Raw genomic sequence first — 17387 nt, forward strand, 5'->3', positions numbered from 1 at the left:
AGTAAGAGTTATGAACCCAATAAGTATGTGAATTTGAGCCATAACCAAGAAGAAAACCATTACATGCCTTGGGTGCAAATTTGGAACTATGATTCATATGACAAATATAGCAAGGAGCACCAAAACACACATATAAGAAACATCTGCGCTTGGTTTCCAGCAATAAACTCATATGATATTTCCTCACTGTGAAGATAAACACAGTTCACAATATGACAAATAATGCTAATAGCATCAACTCACAAGCGAATGGGAGTTTTATACTCACTGCATATTGTTCTTGTCATCTCAATGTGAGTTCTACTCTCTCTCTCTCTGCAACTTCATTTTGTCGAGGAGTACATGTAAAGAGAATTCATGAGTAATACCATAACAATTGAGAAAACCGCTAATATGAGTATTTTGAACTCAGTGCCATTATCACTTTTGACATGCTTGATAGTCACATCATATTTATTTTAAACTTTCTTGGCAAGTCTCTTGAAAACTTCATGAGTCCTGGTTTATACTTCCTCCGTCCCATAATAGGTAGCAAAAACATCTTACATTATGAGACGGAGGAAGTAATTAATAAAATGAAGTGTGTTTAAAGAAAAAACTTTCATGTACTCACAACCGAAAAAAACAGTCTTAGTAGCTTCAGACAAAACATGATGCATCAATCAAGATCAACGACTACAACTAAATCTCAGTTGATTGAGTTTTAGTAAACCCGTTAATTAAATTAAAGTTTCGAAGGCATGAGTTGTTTTTGGCTAAATTTAGGCTACTCATAGTGGAAGTATCATATACTAATATCATGCATATAATACTATTTTCATAGTGCATAGTATCATAGATGATCATATTTACTGCCATATATAACACAAAGTAGCATAACATTTAAATGATACAGTATCTACCTATATTACTCTAACCCTCTCTCTCTTCTTTAATTCTTTGCCACATCATCATGTTTGCTATTCCGGAGTGCACGATACCGGCTATGATACCATCACTATGGCCATCTTAGGCTAGTCATAGTGAAGAGTAACTTAGACTAGTAATACCTCCACAGTAGATAGTGTCATATGTGTGGTAACACAGATGTGTTCATTTATTATTTTGTAGGCTCATCTTGCATTAAGAAGCGTTATGTGATGGTAACATAATCTCTCCTTATTAACTACTTGACACATCATCATTTTTATTTATGTTACTTCAACCATTTTCAAAAGAAAAAATGTTACTCCCACTGTGACTAGCCTTATTGAAAGTTTATTTTGTTGAATATCGGCCCGAGTCCCGACTGCGCATTTACCGGTATCCTTCCTCGATTCTCGCACCCCGGCCGCTCCGCCCACAAAGCCCCGCGAAATCCCACATCCCACATCCCACACGCGCGCAGCTCGGCTCTCCCGCGAAAACCCCCAACTTTTCCCGCCGCCCGCGTCTGCCCACATTTCGCCGAGCACCTCGCCCGCACCACCATCCCTCTCTCCCCCGGCGGGCATTGGGGGCGGCATGGACAGCGAAGACTGCTTGCCGGAGGGGGGAAAGCTCCCGGAGCTCAAGCTAGGTGCGTGCGCTCTCGTTCTTTGTTTGTCTCGTATGTTCTTTGTGTATTAGGTTTTGACTTCCTTTTTTTTTTCTGATCGATTCCGTTTCCGTGATTGGATAGATGCGAGGCAAGCCCAGGGTTTCATCTCCTTCTTCAAGAAGTTGCCCAAGGTAAGACTCTTTCAGCCCGACCCCTGGATTTCTAGTGAATATGTTGGGTGACATTTTTCTGCATTAGTTAACTTCATTTTTTTTTGAGTTGGAGGTAACATTATCTTCTTGATACTGCAGGATCCTCGGGCCATTCGTTTCTTTGATCGCCGGGTAAGTACTTTCGCATTAATGTTTGTTACAGTTTTCTTGTATGCGTAGATGTGCTCCAGTATTTATTTCTTGATGATCAGTTTCACAAACATGATAGGAAAATAGTTAAAATTTCATGTTACTCTCTTTACATCATATGAGAATATCTACTACGGATGGTCGCCATATAAGGCTGTTAGTGTTATTCTAATTAGTTGGATATTTTAGGTATCATGTGAGTGAGATAATGTACGTATCTATCATGCAATTTGAGACTTTCCTTGACCAAAGTTTGTGAACCATAATAGTTCCTAAAAAGAAAAAGTTTCAGTCCCATGCTCTGTTTCTGCGTTATGAAAAACTTCCATTCACTAGGAGAGTGCGCCTCTAACTGATGTTGCAAACTTAGTCTCTGTTTGGCATCTCAGCACAATATGCACACTTTGCGGGGCTTGATATTTCATGAATAATGATTCTAGTAGGATATCGTTTTGAATTTGTTGGAATGCAATCTAAATGGTTGAATATGCAGAAATGTTTCATCATATGAGTACTAGTAGAATGCAGTAATGCTAGAGAGAGTTATAAGAATGTCTCCCACTTCTACCTTTTTGTGCATTTAGGCAGTTCATGCAAACATATGCATCTTTCTTCATAAGTAATTCAATAAAGACATTTGTTATAGATTTCATTGACACACTTCTTATGAGTTCCTACATCAAAAGAAGGCTGTCTTTATCGTGTAGAAGTTACAACTCTTGAGATGCACCTGCCCACACAGAGCTAAATCTTAGCTGATTGCTCTTCAGATTACTTGAACTAATTATTTGTATACATCAAATTCCTGGGAATATTGTAAACTAAAGCTTAAATGTTCTGCCAGGATTATTACACTGCTCATGGTGAGAATGCAACCTTTATTGCAAAGGCATACTATCACACAATGACTGCCTTAAGGCAACTGGGCGGTAACTCTGATGGAATCTCAAGTGTCAGTGTTAGCAGGGCTATGTTTGAGACCATTGCACGCAACCTTTTGTTAGATAGGACGGACCATACACTGGAGCTCTATGAGGGAAGTGGGTCAAGTTGGAGGTTAACAAAATCTGGAACACCTGGAAACATAGGCAGTTTTGAAGATATTCTGTTTGCTAACAATGACATGCAATTTTCTCCGGTTACTGTTGCATTGTTTCCTGTCTTCCGTGATGGTCAGCTATATGTAGCGCTTAGTTTTGTGGATATGACGAACCGGAAGCTTGGGTTGGCTGAGTTCCCTGAAGATAGTCGATTCACAAATGTGGAATCAGCCCTTGTTGCATTAGGTTGCAAGGAGTGTCTTCTTCCAGCAGATTTTGAGAAATCAATAGATTTGCAGCCTCTTCAGGATGCTATTAGCAATTGCAGTATTCTACTGACTGAAAGAAAGAAGGCTGAATTTAAATCTAGAGATCTTGTGCAGGATCTTGGTCGAATAATCAGGGGTTCTGTCGAGCCAGTTCGTGATCTCCTATCTCAGTTTGACTATGCTTTGGGTGCCCTTGGAGCTCTAGTATCATATGCTGAGTTGCTAGCAGATGACACTAATTATGGAAATTACACGATTGAGAAATTCAATTTGGACCGCTGCATGCGACTTGATTCTGCCGCGGTGCGAGCATTGAATATTGTTGAAGGAAAAACTGATGTAAACAAGAATTTTAGTTTGTTTGGTTTGATGAACAGAACTTGCACTGCTGGGATGGGAAAGCGACTGCTTAACAAATGGCTGAAACAACCCTTGATAGATGTAAACGAAATCAATAACAGATTAGATATGGTTCAGGCTTTCGCAGAAGATCCAGAGCTTCGTCAGGGTCTTAGGCAACAACTTAAAAGGATATCTGATATTGATCGCCTAACACATGCTCTCCGTAAGAAATCAGCCAACCTGCAGCCTGTTGTTAAGCTCTACCAGGTTTTTGCTTCTACCTGCTGTTTCTTTCTTGCAAATATGGTTGTTTGGCTAAAATGTGTATGCAGATAAACTTATGACACTGTTATATTGGCTTCTTAACTGTTAGTATATGGTTCAGATAACATATTTTGAATGAATGAATTGGGCCTTTTTTGTGCTTGTGTTGCTGCATCTTTGCACAGAATGTCGTAGCACATATCAAATTGAAAGTTATTTATATACTTACTAAACATGAGGGGTATATCTGTATGTGATGATTCTAGTAAAATACAACCCCCTTAACACATATCAAATTGAAAGCTATTTATATACTTACATAGACATGTGTCTTTTGCCATTATTTTCCGTTTTGAATCTTCTTGCTCAAGTAAAATTTCACCTTTTTTTAATCAATGTTTTTGCAGTCCTGCTCTAGAATCCCGTACATCAAGGGTGTTCTTCAACAATACAATGGCCAATTTTCTACATCTGTAATGACAAGGTTCCTTAGCTCTTTAGAAGAGTGGCTGACAGAGAACCGATATGGTAGGTTTGCTAATCTTGTTGAGACAGCCATTGACCTCGGTCAAGTAGACAATGGCGAGTACAGGATATCTCCCCTATATTCTTCTGATTTGGCTGTGCTGAAGGATGAGCTTTCTGGAGTCGAAAATCACATAAACAATTTGCACATGCATACAGCCACTGATCTGGATCTTTCTGTTGATAAGCAATTGAAGCTAGAAAAAGGCCCATTTGGACATGTGTTCAGAATCTCAAAGAAAGATGAACAGAAAGTCAGGAAAAAGCTCACAACCAATTACATTATCATAGAAACTCGTAAAGACGGTGTGAAGTTTACAAGCGCCAAGCTTAAAAAGCTAGGTGACCAATACCAGTCACTGCTTGGTGATTACACAAGTTGCCAGAAAAAGATTGTTGATAATGTAGTGCAAGTTTCATGCACCTTCTCAGAGGTACATTTAGATAAAATGATTTGTAGTTACCTTTTTTTGTTGTCATTTGTGACTAACAGATCTTAAATTCTTGATGTAGGTATTTGAGAATTTTGCTGCAATTATATCCGAGTTGGATGTTTTACAGAGTTTTGCTGATTTGGCAATAAGTTGCCCAGTTCCTTATGTAAGACCAGACATCACAACATCGGTAAGAAATATTAGCTAATACCCTCCAAAAGAAGCAATTCCACTTAGTTTTGTGGCTGAAGTTCTAATCCTGCGAATTTAATACAGGAGGAAGGAGATATTATTCTACAAGGTAGTCGGCATCCTTGTGTGGAGGCCCAAGATGGTGTTAACTTCATACCAAATGATTGCACTTTGGTAAGTATATCATGATCTTGTTTACACGGAAGCACTTAGTCACCAAGGTTCGTGCTGCTTTTCCCTGAAAAAAAAGGTCTGTGACGCTTGAAATTCTTCTAAATAGGCGAGGGGAAAAAGTTGGTTTCAAATCATCACTGGGCCAAACATGGGTGGAAAATCCACTTTTATACGTCAGGTCAGATCTGCATGTTTATAATATCATCAATGGCAGTTTGGCATTTGTTTGACTTGTTTCATGAAATTAAGTTTTTTCTATTATTTACGGAAAATATGTGTATGGTACTTTGGATTGATCAATAAGCTTATTGGCATGGACAGTATGGTGTGCAATGCATAGTAGTAATTAGGAGCGGCTGCATTGCATGCTGATATAAGCACATAATACTTGAAACGGTAATGTATGCAACTATGAAATGCAGCTTCAAAAAATTATTTGATCAGTGTTTACAAATTACAAAATTAGTGAAGCTTAATAGCTGGCCAACGAAGGTTTTGCTGGGGTTGTTTGCAAATCAACTGTAGTCAACATATTGAGAGGTCTGTCCTTAAGCTTCTAATCAGTGTTGGGCGGTCGTGCCATCAAGGTCTTTATATGTGGTCCCCACAAGACAGCTTGTGGAAGTGTCGTGTCGCAGAGGGGTGTTATTTTATGGTGTGGGTTGCTGCCTGCCTATTTCACGTCAGAGGAGACGGAAAGATAGGAGCGCTTTCCTGTTAATTACCAGTTACATGCGCTTTAAGCCAGTTAGTAGGATAAAGTAAGATCACCTTAGATAAAAAATGGCGGGATTTGTGTTGTTAGACCCTCTCTCTCTATACCTCATGGAGATGCATTAAGCAAGAAAATAGAAGAGTTAACCCCTCTACCTTGCCTCCTTACCGGTAGGGTCTCACTCTGTCCCTACACCTCCTAGATCCATATCAGGTGTAGTTTTAGCAACCTAAGGATCCATCTATAACAAATATCGATTTGTATTTTCATCGAGTCAAGGCAAACAAAAATACCAAATCGACTCAGGTGGCTGCTGTACCTACAAATCATAGTAAAACCAAAGAAATTTGGAACTGTGGACCTTCTTTCTTGTTTTCCCCCTCAATTCTCTTCTATTTATTTTATGAATGTGATGCCTGTAATTTTTCATTTCATAAACTTATCTGAAGCCCTTTTTGTTTTGGAACCAGGTTGGCGTAAATGTCTTGATGGCACAAGTTGGTTCCTTTGTTCCTTGTGATCAGGCAAGCATTAGTGTGAGAGATTGTATTTTTGCTCGTGTTGGTGCTGGTGATTGCCAAGTAAGTTGGTTCAGTCGTTAAGCTCTTTTGTTCTTGAATTTATTGAAAATGCTTTTGGTTGTAAGTTTGTTGTAAACTTCTGCTAGAATCACATGAACTACAACATATAATTTGCTCTTCTAAATGGTGGTACAAGCACACGCACTGGAATTAAAAACATGAAGTAGTCGAGTCACCTTTGCAATGCCGATTAAGGCTTCTTGGAAGAAGATAGAAATCATTTTAATTCCTTGTTTAGAGGAAATCGTTAATTCTTAAAAGCTTGAGGTCCATGCTTTTTAACTCTCTCCTCACATAAAAAAAACTGGTTCCAATTCCTCATGTAGAAAGATCACATCCAAAGAATTTGATAAACGCTAATAACATTCACTGTTCTACTTGTTTTTCTCAAACACGCCCCCAAATGCGTGTCATTTTGTATTAAAAGAACACCAAGATGGTGTAAGAGTTTACAAAGGTAAACCTGGCAAAAGGAAAGAACAAAAATAGGCTAGCAAAAACCTAAAACACCAAGAAACGAAATCGAACAAATAGCCAAAACCTTCACAGCTACCATCCTACTGCTCCGGTTCAGGAGGCCAAACATGCACCAGCGGCCTCAAAGCCCTGGACGTTCTACCTTTCGCATACCATTAATGCCTTTTGTTTTTTCTTTATATTGAGCACATGAAAAAACCCACAACCTTGGTTTAAGTGGTTGAACTAGACATCCATACCTAATCAGTAATCAAAGCTGGCTGACTGCTTTGTGCGTACTTCCATCAAACACTCTCATTGAACGTTCGAGGATCCCAGGTTGCCACCCGCCACATCCTAGGTTTTGACACCACTTTCCGACCGATGCCTAGGTTTGGGCTGAATGGGCAAAAAAAAAGAGCACATCTGTGGGCAAAAAAAGATTGTACCGAGGCTAGGTTTGAACACCAGGAGAATATGACTGAGCTGTGACTCCTTGGAACTACAAGCGATGTGCTACCAGAGACCCCACAACAGCATGACCATCCACTCGTCCCGAGTAGGCTGGTTGCCCAGCGTGACGAGGGCGCCAACGCCCTACAACAACCCATCTGACCCGGACCCGCAGGGCCTGAGGCCCGCCAGCATGTGGCATCGCCCGTCGCAATCTATGATCGACTTGGACACCGACCAGATGCGTGGGATACCATTCGAGCCCTCCGACACATGCTAGCGCGTGTGAATCACACACGGGACAGGCTCTATATCCTTAACCTTGATCAATCTCAATCGGAGTGTTGGCTCGCCAAGAGTGATGATGATTCGTGGTTATGGCATGCTAGATTTGGACATGTTAACTTCTACGCCTTAAAGAAGATGTCGAAGATGGAGATGGTATCCGCATGCCATTTATTGACCATGTTGACGGGTGCTTGGTTAAAGAACAACACCGCAGGCCGTTCCCTGCTCAGTCTACCTCAGTCTACCTATCGTGCAAGTGATGCACTTGAGCTGCTCCATGGTGATCTATGTGACCCTATCACCCCAACAACTCACGCAGGAAAGAAGTACTTCTTCCTTGTGGTAGATGACTACTCGAGATACATGTGGGTCGTTCTTCTACGATCTAAAGATGAGGCGTTTGAAGTGTTCGAGAAGCTGAAGGCTGCAACAGAGATGGAACACAAGCTGAAGGTTCATGCTCTACGGACAGATTGCGTCAGGGAGTTTACGTCAAATGAGTTCAACGACTACTGCGAGAAGATTGGCATAAAAAGGTTCCTCACGGCACCTTATACGCCGCAACAGAATGGGGTTGTTGAAAGGCATCGAATCATCGTTGACATGGCGAGGAGTTTACTCAAGAGCAAGAACTTGTCGGGTACTTTTTGGGGAGACGCTGTCTCGACGGCGGTCTATCTTCTCAACCGGGCTCCAACGAAGGCGGTGATCGGCAAGACTCCGTATGAAGCAATTTATGGACGGAAGCCGAATGTGTCTCATCTACGGACATTTGGCTGCGTGGCGCATGTGAAGACGGCGGAGCCGCATCTCTCAAAGCTTGCCGATCGTAGCACCAAGATGGTGTTTATCGGTATGAGAGGAGTTTCGGCACCAAGGTATACTGCTTCTACGAACCATGAACCAAGCGTCTACGGATTTCACCCAACGTTGTGTTTGAAGAAAACCAAGCGTGGAATTGGAGCGCAGCAGCCGACGATGCTCCAAACGGTAACATATTCACAGTTGAATTTCCAACTGATGATGATGCGATGCAGGGGAGGACGTCCAGGTGGTTGGCAAGACGCCCAACCAAGGTGACCACGACAGAAGTGATCACCATGGTGCCGACACCGATGATGACGCGCATGAGTCGCAAGGTGATAGCGATAACGACGCGCACGACACGAGCGGAGATCTCGGCGACAACATCGACAACGAGGCACATAGTGATCCTGACAATCAAGATGATGGTCACGATCACGGCGACTACGCCGATGACCCGACATCTACCACACCCGGGACTCAGCCATCTTCCTCAAGTGCATCGACGCCGACACAATTTGTGTCGCCTCCTTCGCAAGCCACAACGGGCTCCTCCGGGCCTCGTCGCTACAAGACCCTCAAGAAAGTCTACAAGTACACAAAGCCAGTTACGCTCGAGTACTCTGGATTGTGTTTACTCCGAGTTGAGGAGCCGGCAAACTTTGTAGAGGCGAGCAAAAGTCCTAGTTGGACGCACGCCATGGATGAGGAGATCAAGGCGATCGAGAGCAATGACATGTGGACTTTGGTAACCCGATGTTCGAACCAAAAGGCTATAGGTTCGAAGTGGGTTTACAAGTTAAAAAAGGACACTGAAGGGTGCTATTGTGAAGTGCAAGGCAAGACTTGTTGCAAAGGGTTGCATACAACGTCAAGGAGTTGACTATGAGGGGGTGTTTGCACTGTTGGGCATAATAAGCTGTGGCGACGAGTCAGACGTGTCGAGCGCGTGTATGGGCGCGCGCTAGGCGTGTGTCGGGTGTGTCGGGTCTGCGGCGTAGGTGTGCGTGTGTGCGTGCGTGTGGTGCACGGGGTTGCCCGTGCAGGAGTACATCGTAGGCGTGCGTGTGTGTGCGCTCTGTTGGCGAGAATAGGGGGTGCGTGGAGTTGGTCCAGGGCGGGCTCGCCATGACCCGGACGTGTGCGTGCATGTCGGGCGCCGACATAGCGGGCCGGACCAGGCGCTCGGCGTGGGCTGGGACGTGGGGTACGCGCCCTGATGTGGCCCAGGGTGTAAGACCCCCATAGACGTTGTAACAATTGCGGGCTGAGTTCGTGCTCAGGGAAAAACAGAAAACGCCGTTCGTGGAGGCGGTAGCGTTCGTGCGGGCTGAGAGAGAGAGAGAGAGAGAGAGCGCGCGCTAGGGTTTAGGGTTTTGGCGGCTGCGCCAAGAATTGGCATCAGAGCCTCGCCGACGATGTCGATCGTGCCGTACGCTGGCGGCTGCCCAGTGCTCACGGGTGAGAATTACACCGTGTGGGCAATCAAGGTCGAGGCCAACCTCGACGTGGCTGGGCTGTGGGAGGCAGTGGTCTGGGCGGAGATATGGGCTAGCTTGAAGACGAGGTTTGTCGGCGCGGACCGGGTCTGGGTGGCGCGGCTGGCCACCCTTCGCGGAGTGTTTGAGCAGCTGTGCATGGCGGAGGCTGAAACGCTGGATGCGTTTGCCGGTAGGATCGGCGGCGCGCTTCGCGGGGCTCGGGTCGACGCTGGACGCCGCCGCCATGGTGAAAAAGCTTCTCGACTCCGTGCCGGACCGTTTGTACGCGGCGGTGGCCGGAATCGAGCAGTTTTGCGACGTCAGCACCATGGCATTCGAGGAAGCACTCGGACGGCTGAAAGCGTTCAAGGAAAGGCTGCGCCGGCATGGACAAGCTGGCGGCGAACACGGGGGTGAGTCATGACGGCGGCCCAGTGGGCAACACGAGAGCGGCGACACGGTGGCGCACGGGACGACGACAATAGTGTGGTGTCGGGCTACGGCGGGAACCGGCGTGGCCGCTACTACAAATGCGGCGAGCGCGGTCATTTCAAGCGTGAGTGCTCCCAGCTGTGGAAGGCGCCGGTGGCGGAGCGAGCATTGCTGGCGGACGCCGGTGTCGAGGACCACGGCCTCCTCTGAGCCACGCCTTCGGGGGTGAGTGTTGGGCATAATAAGCCGTGGCGACGAGTCGGACACGTCGAGCGCGTGTATGGGCGCGCGCTAGGCGTGTTGGGCGCGTTGGGTCCGCGGCGTAGGTGTGCGTGTGTGTGTGCGTGTGGTGCACGGGGTTGCCCGTGCAGGAGTACACCGTAGGCGTGTGTGTGTGTGTGTGTGTGCTCTGTTGGCGAGAATAAGGGGTGCGTGGAGTTGGTCCAGGGCGGGCTCGCCATGACCCGGACGTGTGCGTGCATGTCGGGCGCGTGCAGAGCGGGCCGGACCAGGCGCTAGGCGTGGGCTGGGACGTGGGGTACGCGCCCTGACATGGCCTAGGGTATAAGACCCCCCATAGACGTTGTAACGGGTGCGGGCTGAGTTTGTGTTCAGGGAAAAACTGAAAACGCCGTTCGTGGCGGCGGTAGCGTTCGTGCACCGGCAAACCTCGCTGTGTCCTCTTTTTGCTCCGTGTCTCCTTCTTCCTCCTTGTGGCTTGCGCTAGACCAAGGTGAGAGAGAGAGGTAGCAGCTAGGGCAAGCTAGGGTTTAGGGTTTTGGCGTCTGGCTGCGCCAACATGCACCGGTTGCTCGAATCGAGACGGTGAGAGTGCTCCTAGCTTAGGCAGCACAAGAGGATTGGAAGGTTCATCATATGGATGTTAAATCCGCTTTCCTCAATGGCGATCTTACAGAAGAAGTGTATGTGGAACACCCCCTTGGCTACGAGAAGAAAGGCGAAGAAGGGAAAGTTTACAAGCTCAAGAAGGCACTTTACGGGCTGAAGCAAGCACCAAGAGCTTGGAACTCAAAGTTAGACCGAAGTTTGGTCCCGCTTGGGTTCAAAAGATGTCCCCTCGAGCATGCAGTAGAACTCCAAAGGCTCAAACTTGCTAGTTGGAGTTTATGTCGATGATCTGATCATCACCGGAGATAGCGCGCAAGAAATTGAGGTTTCAAGGCGCAGATGAAGAAGTTCAGCATGAGCGATCTTGGATTACTCAGCTATTACTTGGGCGTCGAAGTGAAGCAAAGCTCCAGAGAAATTTCCCTATGTCAATCAGCTTATGCGGTCAAGTTATTGGACAAGTGCGGCATGACAGATTGCAACGAGATTGTGATGTTCATGGACTGTTTTGATTGTGATGTTCAACTCTGACCTGTTGCAGCTGCTTTCCTCCCATTGAGATTAACAGATGATTGTACATAGGCTTAGGAGGAAATGGTTTAGTAATGTTTCTTGGCATTGATCTCGAATATACCGAAAAAGGTTCTCGCCCTGCTTTATATATAAAGCAAAGATCAACCACAGCCCAAGTACAAACGCACCCCATGACAACACATGCAGACACCCAAGGCGGGATACATAGGCGCTGAGCGCAGCAACACCACCCCTAACACTACAAGAGCAATCGGGGTCCTTCACCGTGAACACGCCACCGCGAAGAGATGAAGCTGCATATGACAAACCGTGAGCTCCAAGACGGCGCCTCCAAGAAGGTTACGATGCCAACGTGCCGCCACCGCCCGACCCGGGGGTCAAAGTTCCCCCTGGAGCAACACGATGACCGATGAGAGCTGCGACGACGCCTTCAAGAAGGTAACGCGCTACGCCACCGCCAGTCCGTCCGAACATGGAACAGGTTTTCACCCCAGCCAACACTCACCGCCACCGAACGCCACACCCTAGCCACCATGCCGCCCACACGGCCATGGTCACCGGGCAGCACCAAGCCACGGGCTCTGCCCATGAGCACCGCGCTACCACCACCAGGGCCGCCGCCCTGGCATCCAAGACCTTGACACCACCTCACCCGAGACCCGTTGCTACCCCAACCAATGGGACGAATGGAAAGGCCTCGCCTTTCACACCCCTGGGCGGCCCCCAGCGCCGAGACCCAAAAGGCCGACCAAAATTGGCCTCCATTGACCCGTCCTGCTGCACCGGGCGCGAGGCGAGCTTGGTCCAGACGCCGGGCGCGAGACGAGCTCGGTCCTGCTGCCGGGCGCGCGACGAGCTCGGTCCTGCTGCCGGGCGCGAGACGAGCTCTGTCCTGCAGACACGGGCGCGAGACGAGCAATGGATCGCAGCTGGGAGCGGTCCAGCCCTTCGACGAGGGTAGAGCCTGGACGACGAGAAGAGGAATCGAAGGCTGATACAGGCGCTCACCAACGGCCGACGCCGGATATAAATTGAGGGCAGAGAGGGGTGGAGCCTGTGCCGTGCTTCTGTCAAACTTTATTCTAGTGGTGGGTATGTTTTAGGTCGAATCTTGCTGTTACCTTTGAACAGGCTTCGGTCTATGTTATTTTGTTTAATCTTGAAGTTTGAAAATATTGTCTGCTTCATTCAGGATGTCCTCACATAAAAAAACAAACAAAAGACTCAGGATCTTCTTAGTTTCCAGCTCCATAAGGGAGAGGGGAGGGCCAGGATGGCGAGACACTTTACGGCCACATAAATGACAGTACCGTAGTAGTGCAGGGGAGAGGGGAAATTCATATGTGAAGCTGTCAATGACTAATATTTTATATGTTACTCCCTATGTCCCATAATATAAGAACGTTTTTCAAGCTGTTTTAGCTTGAAAAATCGTTCTTATATTATGGGACGGAGGGAGTACCTGTTTAAATTTAACCAATAACTGGTGCTCGGGATATTTTAGGTCAAAACTTGCTGTTACTTTTGAACAGGCTTTCATCTATGTAGATCTGCAAAACCATCCAAGTTCTAAATATTTTGCTTTACATTTTTGTTGGCAGCTCCGTGGTGTTTCAACCTTTATGCAAGAGATGCTTGAAACAGCATCCATTTTGAAAGGTGCATCTGAGAAATCTCTCATAATTATCGATGAGTTGGGACGAGGAACTTCCACATATGATGGATTTGGTTTGTCTTGCAACCCTTTCTTGATTTGTCTTCCCACTTCTTTTTATCATGTTTAGACCTAAGACAGATTAGACGAGCATATCCAGTTTGTTAATCTCTGTTTCCTAATACAGTTTTTCAATACTAACTTCAAAATCATATTTAATGCAACTTGCTTTGAACTAAATATTTTATATTACATATATATTTCCTACCACAGTTCTGCAAATGTTAACTTCTCAAATGATATTTACTGCAACTTGATTTGAACTAAGCATTCTACATGAGGATTGTTCATTCCTGGCATTTCACTTAAACTCTGTAATTGGTTAGATGCGTTGGACCAAAATTCCATGCTTTAATTCTAGCATATGGTACTACTACTGCAGTATGCCAAAATTATAGGCAACTTGAAGATATAACTTTATTTAATGTAACTTGAAGATCTAACTCATATTTTGGATTGGTACATTCTACTTACAATCAGGTCTTGCATGGGCTATCTGTGAGCATCTTGTGGAAGTGACTAGGGCGCCTACATTGTTTGCAACTCATTTTCATGAATTAACTGCATTAGCAAATAAAAATGGTGATCAGCACCAACATGTTCCAGATTTGGGAATTGCAAATTATCATGTGGGTGCACATATAGACCCATCAAGTCGGAAGTTGACTATGCTTTATAAGGTACCCTGTGATGTGAAATTCCGAAACACATTCTGAAATCCTTTTAATGGCTTATTGTGTTGTCTATAATTCTCTGTCTTATTATAGTTTTTTCTAGAATCGCTTGATAGCTGCTAATGAGTTTCAGTATTTTAGATGCTTGATGCCATTAATTGCTTGAACTTCTCTGTCATATAGTCTTCCAAGGGAATTAGATAATTGCCTGTGCGTTGCAATGGAGGCACAGATATTTTGTACGCATTGATTTACCAGTCATTTTATTGTTAATGCGATTACGCACCAAAAATGGCAATTGAATCAGTACTTATTGACTTGCCAAAGAAAACATGATTTTATTTGTAAGCCAATAAGATGTGGGCCAGTTGAGGCGAGCCTCAGGGAAAACCGGTGCGAAAAATTGATAAAACTGGAAACGGAGGTGGGGGTTAGGATGGAGGGCGAAAGAAGAGGATGGACGACAAAACCTTACATACTTTTTTAAGTAGGAGGATTCTTTGTCTCAGATAACTGAGCAGGAAAAGGGAGAAAAGTTACATTACTATTCTGGCATCTAATAGGCAACTTGATAATTTCCTGTCTTTCCTCCTCTCTAGGTCTTCATCATGATAATTTTTTGAAGCTGTTCATCATGATAATGTCCCTATTTTCTATCGGTAGTTGTGTCCAAAAGGTGGATAATGAGTCTTTTCTCATATATTTGAAATTGAACAAGCTTCTTGGCCTCTGTATGAAAAAGAAGAGAATAGCTAAAGACCTGCCAACATTATCAGGAGTTACATCCATGCTCGTGTCTTTTTATTTGTAGTCGCAAGTCGTAAATTTCTTGAAATAATACAAATGGATCCTTGTTGTAGATGAAGCCCTATTAAATTCTGTACTCCCTCTGAACCAAATTAATTGTCGCAGCTCTAGTACAACTTTGTACTAAAGTTGTACTAGAGCTGCGACAGTTAATTTGGATCGGAGGGAGTAATGTTGTTAGAATGGACATGGTTGTATTACCTAGTATATATTAGAGTGAAAATAAGAGGAATTCAACATTTGCATGCAGTGTGGTAAATGCATTTTCCATTTTGCAGGTTGAACCTGGTTCCTGCGACCAAAGTTTTGGTATCCATGTTGCGGAATTTGCTAATTTTCCAGAAGCTGTCATTGCTCTTGCAAAAAGCAAAGCTGAAGAGTTAGAAGACTTTACCAGTGCACCTAACTTGAGTGGTGAACCCAGTGACGAGGTATCTCCAACTAAAAGTCAAGATAAATGTTGTCTTTTTAATATCAACAACTAAAATGCACATTCTCTTTTGCTCCCTTCCCATTCCTTTCATGATTGTTCTTATTAGGTCAAGGCAAAAAAAAAGGGAGCATTTCTTGTGATTAGGATTTCCTTGAAAGCAGTGGATTGAGTAGTGTTGTAATGGCATATCTGAAACCAGTACCCTCTTCCTAATTGCAGGTTGGATCGAAACGCAAGAGGGTGTTTAGCCCAGATGATGTGACGAGGGGAGCTGCTCGGGCTCGCCTTTTGTTGGAGGATTTTTCTGCATTGCCTCTAGATGAGGTGGATGGGAGCAAGGCTACGGAGATGGTGGCCAAACTGAAATCAGACTTCGAGAACGACGCAGCCAGTAATCCCTGGCTGCAGCAGTTCCTCTGAGTGGAATGGATCTCTGACCCTTTTGTTACTGCGCGTCAACTTGGGAGGATCCTTTCCTTTTGTTAGTGCAAGTAAACAGAAACGATGCTGTACATATCCTCACTAAATTCTGATCGTCTGCTACTACTGTATTCCATTTTACTCGTCATTGGGGCACTCGTCTAGCATGGATTGGGCGGCTTATTACAAGCGCTGGACTTGTGGACTCGTCCGTGGGCGGCCTACAACTTACTGGTCGCCGTGTGGGCAAGGAACCCATGGCTGACGAGCTCTGGTTCGGCTCGTCGTCCTGACAGATGGACCGCTTTGTCAACGGCCCTGACAGGGCAGGCCCGCCAGTCAGTGAGGATCACCACGTCACCACGGCTCCGCGCGCGGCCTGGCCCAGGAAGCCCAACCCAAGCGTCATTGGGCCGGCGTGGGTAAACTGAAGCCCAGCCACGTGACTACTTGAGGAGGGATCGAGGTCAAGCGCAAGCATCCGATCAGGCTAACGGCGGCTCGGCTCTTTCCCCTTTCCCCTTCCTGTCTCGCGATGAACCCTAGCTACCAAATTCGTGTACCTCTGCCTGTTATCGGCACTATAACTCATACTTGAGAGAGATTCTTGCTAGTAATTGAGAGATCTGAGTACTCTATCATCTGGTATCAGAGACCAGCATTTCCTCCACCTCGCTCCACTTTGGCGCAGCTAATCGAGACCAGAGACCTACGGCAAGCTCGAACACACTTGGTTGCCATGGATCCGGCGATCGAAGCCTTCCTAGACCGACTCGACAACACCCTCAAGGCCCAGAACAAGGCAATCGCGGAGATCCAAGCGTCCACGGCCAAGATCGACGATCTGGTCAACTAGCGTCCCGATCTGGGTGATGCGGTGGCGGCGCTCCAGATGGCGCAGCCGCCGTCCACCAAGACGAGCGATGAGGCTCAAGGGACGAATCCGAAGCAAAGCCCTTCTGCGACGACCGCCGTCCTCGTGGGGCCCGGTGGCGGCGCGGCCAGCGATCTGCAAGGGCCAAGTGGCCACGGCGTCTTCAACTTACCACGGGGGAACGTGGCGACGTCCTTCCTGACGTTGCCGCCACCCCCGGCAACATGTCCGTCCTCCTCCTTGACAACATCCCCACCTTCGTTATCGCCGTTTGCACACGCAAGTCAGTTACTGTCAGGGCTGGGGCAGTCCCATCCATCCATTGCGTTTCCGCAGTTCACGGGTGACAACCCGAATCTATGGAAAACGATATGCGAGCAGTATTTCCACATGTTCGGCATTTTACCTTCATTTTGGGTACCCATGGCGGCTCTGAACTTCTCTGGGTCAGCCGCTGTTTGGCTGCAATCCATACAGAAGCGGCTCGCATAGTTCGACTGGGAAGCGTTTACCTCATTACTTTGCACTCGTTTCGGGCGCGATCGGCACCAGACGCTGATCAGACAGTTTTATACCGTCCGCCAAACATCTTTAGTAGCACATTACATCGAGCAGTTTGAATTGATCATCAATCACTTGTCGTCATATTCTGACACGATCCATCCTTTTTATTTCTTGACGCGTTTTGTCGAGGGATTGAGGAGGGATATCCGGGCGGTGGTGTTCGTGCAACGCCCACTGGACCTGGATA

The 17387-nt window shown here is 46.1% G+C and overlaps 1 protein-coding gene across 1 annotated transcript; it reads left to right on the top strand.

Moving 5' to 3' along the window:
- Window positions 1–1305: 1305 nt before the first annotated feature.
- On the top strand, window positions 1306–15910 carry LOC109751240 (DNA mismatch repair protein MSH2). Its single transcript, XM_020310142.4, has 13 exons — window positions 1306–1558; window positions 1661–1710; window positions 1831–1863; window positions 2726–3799; window positions 4204–4755; window positions 4835–4945; window positions 5032–5121; window positions 5228–5299; window positions 6307–6417; window positions 13316–13442; window positions 13909–14108; window positions 15188–15340; window positions 15562–15910. The coding sequence occupies exons 1-13, from the start codon at window positions 1504–1506 to the stop codon at window positions 15760–15762; spliced, it is 2829 nt and encodes a 942-aa protein (XP_020165731.1). The 5' UTR covers window positions 1306–1503; the 3' UTR covers window positions 15763–15910.
- The last annotated feature ends 1477 nt before the right edge of the window (window positions 15911–17387 follow it).

Source organism: Aegilops tauschii, chromosome 1 (assembly GCF_002575655.3).
Source record: "Aegilops tauschii subsp. strangulata cultivar AL8/78 chromosome 1, Aet v6.0, whole genome shotgun sequence".
Taxonomy (NCBI): domain Eukaryota; kingdom Viridiplantae; phylum Streptophyta; class Magnoliopsida; order Poales; family Poaceae; genus Aegilops; species Aegilops tauschii.

Excerpts from the sequence above, each read along its gene's own strand:
- LOC109751240 (XM_020310142.4), top strand. The coding sequence starts at position 1,504 with ATGGACAGCGAAGACTGCTTGCCGGAGGGGGGAAAGCTCCCGGAGCTC. Across the intron at positions 1,864-2,725 it reads TTCGTTTCTTTGATCGCCGG|GATTATTACACTGCTCATGG; the intron begins GTAAGTACTTTC and ends ATGTTCTGCCAG. Across the intron at positions 6,418-13,315 it reads TTGGTGCTGGTGATTGCCAA|CTCCGTGGTGTTTCAACCTT; the intron begins GTAAGTTGGTTC and ends TTTTGTTGGCAG.